This window comes from Schistocerca serialis, chromosome 3, assembly GCF_023864345.2.
Source record: "Schistocerca serialis cubense isolate TAMUIC-IGC-003099 chromosome 3, iqSchSeri2.2, whole genome shotgun sequence".
NCBI classification, from domain to species: domain Eukaryota; kingdom Metazoa; phylum Arthropoda; class Insecta; order Orthoptera; family Acrididae; genus Schistocerca; species Schistocerca serialis.
The window spans coordinates 88012370-88027722 of record NC_064640.1 but is presented as its reverse complement, the minus strand read 5'-3'; the positions used below and the strand labels follow the sequence as shown (position 1 = coordinate 88027722).

Genomic DNA, 15353 nt, shown 5'->3' with positions numbered 1-15353 from the left:
TAAAACACTACAATGGCCAGAAAACTTTGTATGCTGCTACTCCTGTAGGCAGCTGTAACCATCTAAATCCTCTTCAAATATATGTATTTAAGTGGGTAGATCTCACTTATTGATATATTGCACACCAACAATCAAGATCATTTTGTAAAGAAAAGAGGCATGTTCTGCCTGGTTCTTGTGAAATGTGCCCTAAGACATTTAAAGGTGTCTAGTGTGTTAGCTGCTTGCTTCAGATATTTCAAGTGTAGTAACCAAAACATTTTATAAACAAATAATGGGTCCATTTACAGTACTGAATTTTTAAAACTCAGAAGAGTGTCATTTGTAAATTAATCATATCAACTAAAACATAGCAGTGTGTTTGATCTTCTTCGATGTATGAATTCGGTAAAGGTGAATAAGGAATAAAAAATGAAAAATTATACAAAAACAGGAACAGTAAACACAGGTTTATACTGTGAACATTATAATGTTAATAACTACAGTAATATAGCTTCACTTCAGAGTATTAACTGTCATTGTTCTCTTGCTAATAATGGGAAGATAAAATACAACCAACACAGTATCTGAAATATCAATGAGAAAGAATAAGCCATATAAAAATGAGAAAATATACACAATATCAGTATTCAGGGAGCAGTTTGAGGCTATTGCACCTCTAAAAAGCCAAGTACTCCAAGTCAAATGGCCTAATGAAGTAAAAATAATTTTAAAATACTGAGATGTGTGCATCATGTGGCCCATTAATGACACTTACTTGAAAAACTCTGCATTTGGCTGAAATTGATATTTGATGTTAATGAATTTGAAGACAGCAGAAGCAAATGTCACTGAAGAAACAATATCTTGTACAAGACAATTATGAACAGCAGATTCACAACAGTTGCAAATGAGGTATTATTTGGCCCAAAGTTAATATTTATTTGAAACAATGTACACTCCTGGAAATTGAAATAAGAACACCGTGAATTCATTGTCCCAGGAAGGGGAAACTTTATTGACACATTCCTGGGGTCAGATACATCACATGATCATACTGACAGAACCACAGGCACATAGGCACAGGCAACAGAGCATGCACAATGTCGGCACTAGTACAGTGTATATCCACCTTTCGCAGCAATGCAGGCTGCTATTCTCCCATGGAGACGATCGTAGAGATGCTGGATGTAGTCCTGTGGAACGGCTTGCCATGCCATTTCCACCTGGCGCCTCAGTTGGACCAGCATTCGTGCTGGACGTGCAGACTGCGTGAGACGACGCTTCATCCAGTCCCCAACATGCTCAATGGGGGACAGATCCGGAGATCTTGCTGGCCAGGGTAGTTGACTTACACCTTCTAGAGCACGTTGGTGGCACGGGATACATGCGGACGTGCATTGTCCTGTTGGAACAGCAAGTTCCCTTGCCGGTCTAGGAATGGTAGAACGATGGGTTCGATGACGGTTTGGATGTACCGTGCACTATTCAGTGTCCCCTCGATGATCACCAGTGGTGTACGGCCAGTGTAGGAGATCGCTCCCCACACCATGATGCCGGGTGTTGGCCCTGTGTGCCTCGGTCGTATGCAGTCCTGATTGTGGCGCTCACCTGCACGGTGCCAAACACGCATACGACCATCATTGGCACCAAGGCAGAAGCGACTCTCATCGCTGAAGATGACAAGTCTCCATTCGTCCCTCCATTCACGCCTGTCGCGACACCACTGGAGGCAGGCTGCACGATGTTGGGGCGTGAGCGGAAGACGGCCTAACGGTGTGCGGGACCGTAGCCCAGCTTCATGGAGACGGTTGTGAATGGTCCTCGCCGATACCCCAGGAGCAACAGTGTCCCTAATTTGCTGGGAAGTGGCGGTGCGGTCCCCTACGGCACTGCGTAGGATCCTACGGTCTTGGCGTGCATCCGTGCGTCGTTGCGGTCCGGTCCCAGGTCGACGGGCACGTGCACCTTCCGCTGACCACTGGCGACAACATCGATGTACTGTGGAGACCTCACGCCCCACGTGTTGAGCAATTCGGCGGTACGTCCACCCGGACTCCCGCATGCCCACTATACGCCCTCACTCAAAGTTCGTCAACTGCACGTACGGTTCACGTCCACGCTGTCACGGCATGCTACCAGTGTTAAAGACTGCGATGGAGCTCCGTATGCCACGGCAAACTGGCTGACACTGACGGCGGCGGTGCACAAATGCTGCGCAGCTAGCGCCATTCGACGGCCAACACCGTGGTTCCTGGTGTGTCCGCTGTGCCGTGCGTGTGATCATTGCTTGTACAGCCCTCTCGCAGTGTCCGGAGCAAGTATGGTGGGTCTGACACACCGGTGTCAATGTGTTCTTTTTTCCATTTCCAGGAGTGTATGTTCACACATGCAGTACTTACAGAGACATATCTCCCAAAATTGAAGTTGTGACAACATTGTAAGTTCTTCCCTTATTTGTCATCAAAGTGTAAATGTGAAGTTTTAATGAAGTGATTAAAACACAGTGGAATGGAACACTACGCACACTTGACAAGGGAAACATGTAGACACGTTAAATCTTTTTCGGTGAATCTGCAGTAGTCCAGTGCCAAAAGCAACAGTCATCACATTAGCAAATGCTGCAACAGTAATACCAACTTTTAACCAGATCTATGACACACATTTGTTAACAAATCTCTGTATCTTCATGAAGAAAGTTGGTTGTAGATAACAGAGTGAATGCGGATGATGAAATATGACTCACGTAATGTGACCTGTGGTTTGTCAGTTTGCAAGTATAATAATCAACAAGATGTATGGCACAGAGATTTTGTACTGACTGCACAAAGATAAAGCTTGTTCACTAATATACCATGTGTGGAAACAGCCATATTTATCGCGTAACAGTGTGTGGACCTATAAACAGACTGCACCACACCAGCTGTTTATTCATTTCTTATTTTCAATATTCTGGCTGCAGTCTAGGTAGAAAGTAAATGTAACAACACAGTTTGTAGCAACTGAAGATGACAACTGGGTTGGCTGTCAAAACATTGTACAGAAAAATGCAATCAACAATTCCTCTAGCCACCCAAAAGCACATCATTACTGTAGCTGCAATTATTCTCATAAAGGTTATTCAGTGTTCAGCCACCAGTACTCTGCAGCAGTATTATTTTTAGGAGTGAAGGTGTGCACTGACTTTGACTGACTTACAGTTCCTTCAGTTGCTGGATATGACAGTTCAGTGCTGTTGGAACTCTTAACATTCACATACTGTTTTGTCTCTGTCATCAGACACACAGTCAGAATTCCTCTCAATTGTGTTCACATGTGTTTCACCTATGTGCCCAGAAACTTTTTTCAATTATGATATCATATAACTTGCATGCAAACAGCATATCCTCCAATCCAATTAATATCAAAAATAAATTGTCTGTCCCTATCTTAGGGGAAGAATTTCATACGGCACACTCAGTGGACATGTCAGAATAGCTACGGGGTGATGCTTACTTTCCATTATCCAATATGTAAATTTCATGTGCCTTTTCACACAGCAACTTAATGTGGTTAACAGGATTAATTGGCTTCCACATACTCATGTTGTTCTATTCACTATCAAACACAGCAACAGCCTCACTTGTATGATGTGTACACCTACAATGCAGCAAGGCTAATACACTAACCTACAGATGGGTACTGCACAATGTGTAGTTTATAACTGTATGGCATCGACAGCTATTCATACTGGTACAATGTCAGGTCTTAACCTCATTGCCAGTCGGTTTTAGCCATTCAAGTTAGGGTACTTCTCATGTGGGTTGTACTGTATGCAGCCATGAGCATAATTTAATAAAACTGGTTTTGGTTATCCACAGCTCTATCGGGAATACTTTCAGCGGGTTTATTACTTCTATTTGAGTCTCAGAGCAGTTTACCATTTATATTACGCATTGTGGTGATGTTTCAGGCACAAATTACTTTGGTAGGTGGATGCAAATGGGCATTTTGCTTGTCTGCCTTAGTGAAAGGCTATGTTTTTTTAGTAGCTTGCTTCTGTGTTTTTAACAGATTTGGTAGGGCAAATCCTTCTCTAAAAGACAGGAGGGCTCATTTTTATCTACATTTTCCTATTCTTTCATTCGAATTTTAGTAATAGGCTGGAAAGAGTGTGCATGCTATGTGTGGTCACAGGAGGAGCTCATTGCAGTTCACAAATGGCTGAGGATGCTGTTGGCCAAGGTCTGCTACCTGCAGACTCATGCCTTAGACTGTAGCAGCATCAGAGAAACTGGCGTGTCACATAAGACACATCAAGGGGCACTTCTTTCACCCATGAGCTCTGCTGCCAATGCACATTCCAGTGTATCTGTTGTGGGAAAACATGCTCACTGCAGAGTTAGTGCCAGGTTGTAAAATATTCACTTCACTCTAGGCAGAGGGCAAATGTGGGGACCGCCCATCTGGCCCTCCCCATTTGACCTGAGAGTGAACAAATTGCCACTCCTGCAGCAGGATCCACGCAGTCACATGAGGGAGGGGTTTGCTAGGTATCAGGAGCTCCATTTTAGGCTTGTTATAGAGCTCCTAAGGGAAGTACTGTCCAGGGTTGGAAAGAAGTCCAACATGCACTCAGTATGTCTGCCAGATGGCCTCATTCTAGATTTGGAGGCAGTCCTACCTGCCACTATCGGGAGAGCAAGTACAGTCACGTCTTCAAGTCGAGGCTTACGTAGGTGCCAGTGACGCATGTTGTTTCAGTTCTGAGGTCCAGAACTTTCAATTTACAGTATTGCACCTGGAATTGATCAGAGTCCTTTTGTTTGAGCCAAGTCGAGGGTCTCAACCAGAGGCTACATTGATTCTGTGATGAACTTGGTTGCAGATTTCTGGACCTGCGTTATGGGGTGGAGAATTGTAGGATGGCTCTTGATACATCATGGGTGCACTAAAAATACAAAGCAGCTACTAAGGTGGCAGAGTGCTTGCGGAGTGCACATGGGAGTTTTTTAGCCTAAGTAATAGTTCTAGGTTCTCTGATTAGTGGTTGTGAATCAATACGCAGAGAGCAAAATCAGATCACATGCAAAGTACAGACGCTTCAAATGTCATAATGTTAACAATATAGTGCTGAAGCATTTCTAAGAAAGTCCCCAAATTTACTGCCCTTCAGGAAAGTTGGCACATTGAAATTATACTCAGAACTCAAGAGCTGCACGAAACACGAAGAAGAAAGCCCTGAAATATTTAATGAGGCATGGAACGTATACTGAAAAGGCAGGTTAGGTGCCATAGGGAGCGTGAGTCTTCAATGAAGTCGACAAAAATATTGTTGATCAAGGTTGAAATTGAATCTGACTGCTAAGTTATGTGGGTGCGACAACTCCAGTCTAGGTGAACTTAAGTTAATTTTCTGACGTTTCTACTGGCCACCCGATTCCTCCATAACAGTCGTATAGTCATTCAAAGAAATTCTACAGTCAGTAGTGCAGAAGCATCCCAATCGTGCAATATTAATTGAAGGTGGCTTTAACATAGCAAGTATAGACTGGGACATCTATGGATTCATTGCAGGTTGTTTTGTGAAGTAGTTCTGAACACATTTTTCGAAACTCAAACAGACTTGACCTTACTGACAGTGTCAGTACAGAGAAAGGGATCTGTGATCATCATGTAATCACAGCAATGATGGTCATTTAAATGAATGAAGTTATCCAGAAGTGTACGAAAGTTTTTGTGGTGGAAGAGAGGATTAGCAGTTGTTAGCATCCTACTTGCACAATGAATAGAAAATTGGGAATTTGTGGTAAGGTCTTATGGGACCAAACTGCAGAGGTCACTGGTCCCTAAGCTTACACACTATTTAATCTAACTTAAACTAACTTATGCCTGAGGACAAAAAACACACACACACACACACACACACACACACACACACACACACACGCCCAAGGGAGGACTCTAACCACTGACGGGGGCAATGAATAGACATCAATAACTTTCAATATTGTGGATGAAGATGACTTATGGGCAACATTTTAACTGTTCCTAAATCATGCTCTGGAGAAGTATTTGCGGAGTAAGTAGATTGAGGATGTATGTACCAACCATTGTTTAAAAACAAAATTATGTACCGGGTGATCAAAAAATCAGTATAAATTTGAAAACTGAATAAATCATGGAATAATGTAGATAGAGAGGTACAAATTGACACACATGCTTAGAATGACATGGGGTTTTACTAGAACCAAAAAAATACAAAAGTTCAAAAAATGTCCGACAGATGGTGTTTCATCTGATCAGAATAGCAATAATTAGCATAACAAAGTAAGACAAAGCAAAGATGATGTTCTTTACAGGAAATGCTCAATATGTCCACCATCATTCCTCAACAATAGCTGTAGTCGAGAAATAATGTTGTGAACAGCACTGTAAAGCATGTCCGGAGTTATGGTGAGGCATTGGTGTCGGATGTTGTCTTTCAGCATCCCTAGAGATGTAGGTCAATCGCGATACACTTGCGACTTCAGATAACCCAAAAGCCAATAATCACACGGACTGAGGTCTGGGGACCTGGGAGGCCAAGCATGACGAAAGTGGTGGCTGAGTACACGATCATCACCAAACGACGCACGCAAGAGATCTTTCATGCATCTAGCAATATGGGGTGGAGCGCCATCCTGCATAAACATCGTACGTTCCAGCAGGTGTTTATCAGCCAGGCTGGGGATGATGCGATTCTGTAACATATCGGCGTACCTCTCACCCGTCACGGTAGCAGTTACAAAACCAGAATCACGCATTTCCTCAAAGAAAAAAGGTCCGATAACGGTAGATGTGGTAAATCCAACCCATACCGTGACTTTCTCGTCGTGCAATGGAGTTTCCATGACAGTTCTAGGATTTTCGGTAGCCCAAATTCTGCAGCTGTGGGCATTGACAGACCCTCGGAGCGTGAAATGAGCTTCGTCGGTCTACAACATGTTACTCAACCAATCGTCATCTTCTGCCATCTTTATGAAATGCCCACACCGCAAATGCCCTCTGCTTCACTAAATCGCCAGGTAACAGTTCATGATGCCGATGGATTTTGTACGGATAGCAACCAAACAGTAGTGTATGGAATGCCGGTGCGATGTGCGACTGCACGAGCGCTGACTTCCCCGTGCATAGACGAACCCGGTACAGTCTCCATTTCTTCCTGAACTGCCTCAGCAGCGTTACACCTTGTGCTTGGTTGGCCACTAGGGGGTCTAATTGTCTAAACAACCCGTGGCTTCAAACTTCGAAATCATTCTCGCCACAGCTGAGGTGCATTTGTCGATGGACCTTTACCCGTTTGAATCCCCTTCCTATGGCGATAGGATCGTAATGCTGATCTAGCACATTCCCCATTCTGATAATACAGCTTCACTAAAAGCACCTTTTCAGGTAACATCAACATGATGCGACTGCTGGCACATCTGTTTCTCTCTCATTACAGCTCCTTTTATACACGATTGTCACGCACAGTCACTGACGTTTTGCTGTCCAGCGCCATCTGTCGGACATTTAATGAACTGTCCCCCACCCGTCCAATAAAACCCCATGTCATTGCAAGCATTCGTGTCAATTTTTACATCTCTATCTACATTATTCCGTAGTTTATTCAGTTTTCAAATTTATACTGACTTTTTGATCACCCGGTATATACTGAGGAAAGACTGTTGCACTCTCAGTTCAAAAAAGAACAGGCAAAAGTTATTAGAAATTCCTGCATCTCTAAATATATCGATGTACAAAGCATGCAAAAACCTTCACCATCATACATTACTGAAAGATCTTGCTGATCACTCAAGCAAATTCTCGTCTTATTTAAAATAATCAAGTGGGCTGAGAGCTTCTAGTCTGTCACTTGCCAACCTGTCTCAGGTGAATAGAAGACAACAAAAGGAAAGCTGAAGTTACAAATTTTGTGTTTCAGAAAATCATTCACACAAGAGGATAGTACAGACATACAATAATTTGACCATCACACAGACTCCCCTATGGAGAACTTAGAAATAGGCGACCCTGATGTTGATGAAAGAGTTGAAACCAAATGAAAGAGTTGGAACCAAATGAAAGAGTTGGAACCAAATGAAAGAGTTGGAACCAAATGAAAGAGTTGGAACCAAATGAAAGAGTTGAAACCAAATAAATCACCAGGTCCAGAGTACTCTTCAACATTTGTCCCTTACTTAGCTGGCATTTACGGCAAATCCCTCACTCAGCAAGAAGTCGCATGCAAATGGCAAAATGTGCAGGCGACTCCTGTTTATAAGAACAGTAAAAAATGGACCCACAAAATTACAGGTATCTGCAAAAGTCTTGAGCGTATGCTAAGTTTGAATATAATAAATTTCCAAAAGACAGAAAGGCTGCTGTCCACAAATTAGTGCTGAGTTAGAAAGCACCACTCATGAGAAATTCAGATTGCTCTTTTTTTTTGCATGATAACTTGTGAACCACAGATGGAGGGCAACAGGCAGATTCCATATTCCAAGATTTCTTAAAAGCATTTTACACAGTGCCTCACAACAAATTGTTGACAGAGGGATGATTATACAGAATAGGTTCACAGATACACGAGTGGCTCGCAGACTTCATAAGTAATAGAACCCAGTACGTTGTCCTGAATAGTGTAAGTTCACAAGAGAAAAGGGTATCACCAGGAGTGCTCAGGGGAAGTGTGATAGGACTGCTCTTGTTCTCTATACGCGTAAATGATCAAATGATCTGGCGGATAAAGTGAGCAGCAGTCTACGACGGTTTCTTGATGATACTGTAGTGTACGCAAAAGTGCTGTCATTGTATGACTGTAGGAGGATACAGGATGATTTAAACAGAATTTTTATTTGGTATGCTGAATGGCAGCTTTATCTAAACGTAGAAAAATGTAAATTAGTGCAGATGAGTAGGAAACACCCAGTAATGTTCAAAACAGTATTAGTGGTGTTTGACACAGTGACACTGATTAAATAGTGAGATGTAGTTTTGAAAAGTGATATGAAATGAAAGGAGCATGTTAGGTTGGTAGCAGGGAAGTCAAATGTTTGACTTTGAGGAAACTGTAGCTCACATATAACAGAGACCATACATAGAACACTTGTGTGACTCATTCTTGAGTACTGTTTGAGTGTTTGGGATCCCCATAAGGTTGGATTAAAGGAAGACATTGAAACAATTCAGAGCCATGCTGCTAGATTTGTTACTGGTAGGTTCAGTCAACATGCAAGTATCACGGAACTACCCCATGAAGACAAATGGGAATTAAAAATGAACATGAATGGTCACAACCGCAAGAAACTTCTTTTTTTATGAGCTTACCGGTTTTTGACTGTTTTAGACCATCTTCATACCTACCACCATGATGGTAGATGGTGACAGTGAATCGTGCAAGTGCTACAACTCTCCGAACACTAACTGCCAAACTGTAGTAGTTAGCGTTCAGGGAGTCGTAGTTCTTGTTCCATTCATAACCACTGTCTACCATCATGGTGGTAGATCTGAAGATGGTAATCTCATAAAAAAGAAGTTTCTTGTGGTTGTGACAGCTCATGTTCATTTTTAAGTAATAAAAAAAACATCTGTTCTCCAATTAAATATTCTCAAAAATTATCAAATGGAAGTACCTGCAGGGACTGTTGCGAACATATTTTGATTATGATCCACGAAAACAAGATAAAAGAAATCAGAGTCCATCCATATGGGCCATGATTTCTTTTGTAGATGTTTTCTTAGTTTTTGTTCACTGGGAAATACTGTAATAATGACCACTCAATGACTACATTTATGTATACACTCCACAGGCCACCTTACAGTGCATGACAGAAGGTACCTTGTACTACTATTAGTTATTCCCTTTCCTGTTCCTTTCGCAAATGGAGTGAAGGGAAAACCATTGTCTCTATTCCTCTGTATGAGCTCTAATTTCTCGTATCAGTCCTCATGTGAAATGTACATTGGCGGCAGTATAATCCTTCTGCAATCAGCCGCAAATACCAGTTCACGGAATTTTCTTAACACTGTTTCATGGAATGAATGTCATCTCCCCTCCGGGTTTCTCATCTGAAGGTTTAACAACCCACTGAGCACATAGTCATTAGAGATGGAGCATAAGCTCAGAGTGTGGAAGGATAGGGAATGAGACTGGCTTTCTCCTTTACAAAAGAACAACCAGAGTATTTGCATTAACTTATGTAGCGGAATCACTGAAAACATAAACCTGGAGGGCTGAACAAGAATTTGAACCACTGCCTTCCGGATGTGAGTAACTGCACCACCTCGTTTGGTAAGACTTGTAGCAGTGTTGACGTGCCCCTTATGGTTGGTATCAGGGTATAATGAGGTACTTGACAGATAATTTCTTACAAAACAGAAAGGGAGAGACTCACAGTGCAGTGAATGCATTAAATTACTCAAGTAGAACAAATGGATGAGAGAGCTATGTAACAAGGTGAGCAATACTCTCACTATTTAAAACTTCTTACAGTGGTAAATAATCGGGACATATTGTCCTCTTAAAACGGAAACACATACTGCAAGAGCTAGTGTTTTAATATCTCTTATAGACAGTATATGTATGACTTGTCATTTACAAATACAGGTTCTCTTACTTTACCGGTGCCTCCAGTGCAGTTCTGCTTGTACTCAAGGCTAGCACACCACAGAATAAAGTCATTATAATATTTAAAACAAGTTACACAGAAATGCATATACTAAATGTGTAATCATCATAACACTCCATTAGAGTATGGGAATCCATTTAACAGTGAGATTTTCTCATTTTTCATTTCTTTATGCTGCAGTAATCCGACCAGCTACAAAAGGTTTGTAATGACATTATAAATATGAATGCAAGTCCACTGTGTCAATTGAATTTCTTTATTGTAATAGGCTTATTTCAGCTACAATTACCACTGTCAAGCTATCTGCAAATAATACACAGAATTTTATCATTATTTGCCATATTATGGCTATATCAAGTGTGTGTGTGTGTGTGTGTGTGTGTGTGTGTGTGCGTGTGTGTGTGTGTGTGTACACACACACATAGGTACTTACGTCTGATTATTCTTAACTTCCATTTCACATTGGTGGGTACTGCCACTTATTAAACTGCGGTCTATGAGTATGTTTGTATTTTAGCAAATTTGTGACAGCTTGCTGGTCCTTTGTCCCATCACTGGATGCTGTCCAAAGTATTTTAGTTTATATTTATCTGGTAACGAATTTCTGACTAAACATTTGACAGCTGCACCAACAGTGCAAATAATGATAAAATTCTATGTATTATTTGCAAATAGCTTTACAACAGCAATTATAGCCAAAATACGCCTATTGCAATAAAGAAATTCAATTTAAGTAGCAGACTTGGACTCACATTTAAAATATCATTGCAAGACTCACATCATGCTGCTGGCTCAGAACAACATAAATCAGGCAGACCTGAACATAACCGGATTCTGCAAGAGATTTATCACTGAACTCATCACAGAAGACTGGAGAAGGGGATACAACTTTAAATTTGACATCGATTTGCTTCTCTACTAAGATGACTTTGTTGGCTAACATATTCTGAGAGTACATGTTGCAATTCTACAGGCATCATTAGTTTTGTAACTGTGAGCCTTTGCAAGCATATGCAAAATTTCTGGTCCTGACGACTGTACTATTTCCGCGTGTCTGTAATGTGGGCTTGATTCTGTGGCGGCTTTTTGACTACTGATGAGAGTAAGGCCAAGAGATATAGTAGCTACAATACTTTTAGGTATTTCTGGATCAATGAGAGGACCTAAACTTCAACACCTTAATTTAATTTTTTCTACACTAAAAAAGTGGGCACTCCCAACTTCAAACAGCAGTACTACCATAGTGGTTATTAAGAATGTGGAGACGAATGTTTTTCCTGTTTCTTTGACAACTTTGACACATTTTCTGCCCTATATGACCAAAATGCTTGAATTTGCATAAGATCTCTGGTGTCTAGGGTAACATTATGAAATAAATGAACCCTGCCATAATATATAAGGGAAGTAACAGAATTGTGAATGGCAGCACAAAAGTTGCAGTCTTCTGTAGCTCACCATTGTGCCCTTGATGTTTTATGACATCTGATTTGCCATTTCTTCCTTAGTTACACTCCTTCTACACCTATAGAGCATTCCTCCTAAGAGTTGTCAGGCACATTTTCTCTGGTATTTTGGCATGTACTTGCAATTTCACATATTGAATGTGTAGCGAGAGTCAGCCCAAATAAATCCCACTGCTCACCACGTCAGTGTTGACTGAAAGCATCGGTTTGTTTCCCATTACAAACAAACGGATTTTTATGGAATTTTGTGTGCCAACTGTTCCCATTAATACACAATGATTAAAAATTTTCTCATTAGACTAATCTGGGGCCACTAAGTTGTTGTTGTGGTCTTCAGTCCAATGACTGGTTTGGTGCAGCTCTCCAAAATTCAATCTTAAAAATAATTTTGTTTCTAATTGGAAACAAACCAATGCTTCCCATCCACAATGGGCATTGCATGAAAAACATGATGAGCAATATTTGTTTGGGCTGAATCCAGCTACACACTGCAAAAATGAAATTGCAAACTTCTGCTGAAACATCAGAGAAAATTCACCTAATGACTCTTATAAGGGACACCCATCATATACTTATGTCACGTTTTTACATTGTAGCACCTTTGGTCTAATTAAGCATATTGGCATTATTGTAACTGGATATCCTCACATATTTTTACACATCTACAAGAAAGCATTATCATAACAGGATACCGTCCCATATTTTTACACATCTACAAGAACAGTGGTATGACAGAAGTTAGTTATCAGTATTAGGAAAGTTCCATTTCATTACCTTTTTACTCACTAATGAGTACCACTAACTCGGTATAATGTTTCTGAATATAGCAACATAATACTTCTTTGACAGGTAATACTTTTTTTTTCAACATTGCCACCTTTATGCAATCAGACACACAATGGTAAACACATGCATTTCATTATGGGAAATCTGACTGATCTCAGAAAAATTATATCGAAGGAGGATGAAATCTTGAATTCTTTTGTTAGGTTAGATGTTAATGCTACTTAATGAATTATCTGGGGCACTGGGAGAATCACTGGTGGAATTTATACGTTCCATTTTCTTTCTTCAAGCAAAGCTTTGGATGCCTGAAGTGTTTACTGTGAAACTAAATTATCTAGTCTCTCTAACACACAATTTTCCATTTTTTGCCTACAACTTTTACTAATAAGTAGCTGACCTGTGCTTAACAGATATCGCTGGAGGAATCTCAACATTTGTCAAGCTAGAGCCTTGACAGATGCAACAGAGTTTCATGAGGTATCTACTGTATAGTGCCATGCAGTGGAAATGTTAGTGTGGTTTCAGGAATTGTAAAGATTCGATGAACTTCGCGCTCCACTCATCCTCAAAAACAAGTGAGAAATGCTGATACTTCAATGGTTACAATTTCTCATTTCATCTAGTCTTATTGATTATTATTATTACTCCTTTTACAGATAAAATGGATCTTATAATTTTTGCAAATTTAAATATAGTTAAGCCATCAGTGTCAGCTGAGCTGGTAATTGCATTCATTGAGGTGTTGCCGGTGTATGAAGTTAAGTAAACCGCAGCAGCAGAGGTGACACTGTCAAAAATAATTATAGCAGCAGCAGCAGCAGCAGCAGCACTGTCAGCAAATATTGATGATAAACACATACTCCTCATATTGTACAGCCTCCCAGAGTGATTTATACATTCCTCAGCCTTTACAGGAAATCCCTGAGAATTCACAGAATATTCTTTGCCACAACGATCACATATCCTTTTTAAAGGATTGCTTGCCACAACAAATTGTTTATAAGATGAATAAACAATGGCTACACCCTTTTCTTCAGGATGTGGTCTTGGGAATCCATTGTTCCTCAGATCCTCTTCTGTCATAAGATGCCTCAAAAAGCAGCTGTAAGTATCTAATGGTACTTCTGAAATAAAAAAGATAATAATATATTAATGCTAAAGACTTTTATTACATTACTTTCATGCTTATAAAAACTACTTCTCAACTTTAATATTTCTAGTATTATCATTCAAGAGCAACAGGATGTACTTAAAAATAGTGGACCCCAAAGTATTGCAACATTTATGTTGAATTTTAAACTGAATACACACTACAACTAAAGCTTTCTCAGATGTAAGTTATTACATTTGTTTTTAAAACAGAGAATTGCAGCTGAACATAAAAGCTGAAATTCACAATGCATCCATAATACGAGAACAAAGAGGAAAAAGTACAACTGAAACCCACTCAATAAGATTGAAATTTCCTTCGGGAGGAAGATCTTTCCTGAAAGAATCAGTGGTGATTAAAATATATTTATCACATGGCTTTCTCTTGTGACAAATATTTCTGCGAGCAGCAGATACAGCTCTGCAAGTATTCTTTATAGCTATTAGCTTCAAAAACAACTAACAGTAGAACTGGAACTTCAAAAATAGCTAACAGTAGAATTGGCTCCGAGGTGCGATGAAAACAAATGAAATATGCGGTCAATCTGAAAAACAAACCGAATATCTCCAAAAGTGAATTCAGAATTATTACATCATCAGTTAATGATCTAGGACTGCTGCATTAAACACAGTGACAAGCAATGAATACCCAAAGCAAATAAAGAGGTCGACTATTGCTGCCTGTAACAATTATACGAAAATGTAATAAAACAGAAAAAAGCAAACAAACCACAACACAATTCAATCAAACTCATGGACTTTGTCACTGTCTGGATGATGTCTCCCAATGTTATTTAGAGACACGTGCTTCAGAACAGCATTTCTTCACAATCTACCGTGTTTGTCACAAATCTCACAACCTACCATGTTTGTCACAAATCATCCTTATGACTTTCCATACCACTGCAGAGCTACATGAAAGATTTATTGAGCTCAGAAAAACTTGCTATAACACCTTCTGGTTCTTGCAACCCGAAAGTTTGTGAGATTCTCTCTGTACGGTTAGCAAAGAAAGAACTTAACTCCATACACCTCACCCAAATTGTAGACCAGCACTAGTAACTACACTACTCTATGCACAGCCTCTGAATTTTGACTCAGAAATTTCAGCTACAGCCATCAGTAGCAAGACAGATCATGCTCACAACAGATCCACTCCATGTAAGATGCTGTCAAAAATACTTATTTGAACATCCAACATGGTGGCTTTTTTTGGAAACTGTGGACCCAAGAGCTGGATTCGGACAAGGAAGAGATCACTTGAATGTAAGTCATCAACCATTTCCCACTGAGCACCATTTGAGAGGGCAGGAGAGCAGAAAGTGAGGTCAGTGGCAAACTGGTT

The 15353-nt window shown here is 40.4% G+C and overlaps 1 protein-coding gene across 1 annotated transcript in view; it reads right to left on the bottom strand.

Moving 5' to 3' along the window:
- LOC126469754 (RNA exonuclease 1 homolog) overlaps nt 1–15353 on the bottom strand; it is a 223285-nt gene that overhangs the window by 19117 nt on the left and 188815 nt on the right. Inside the window, exon 10 of the mRNA XM_050096969.1 lies at nt 13720–13983. Coding sequence (XP_049952926.1) covers nt 13720–13983 — 264 coding nt within the window. The remainder of the gene's footprint in view (nt 1–13719; nt 13984–15353) is intronic.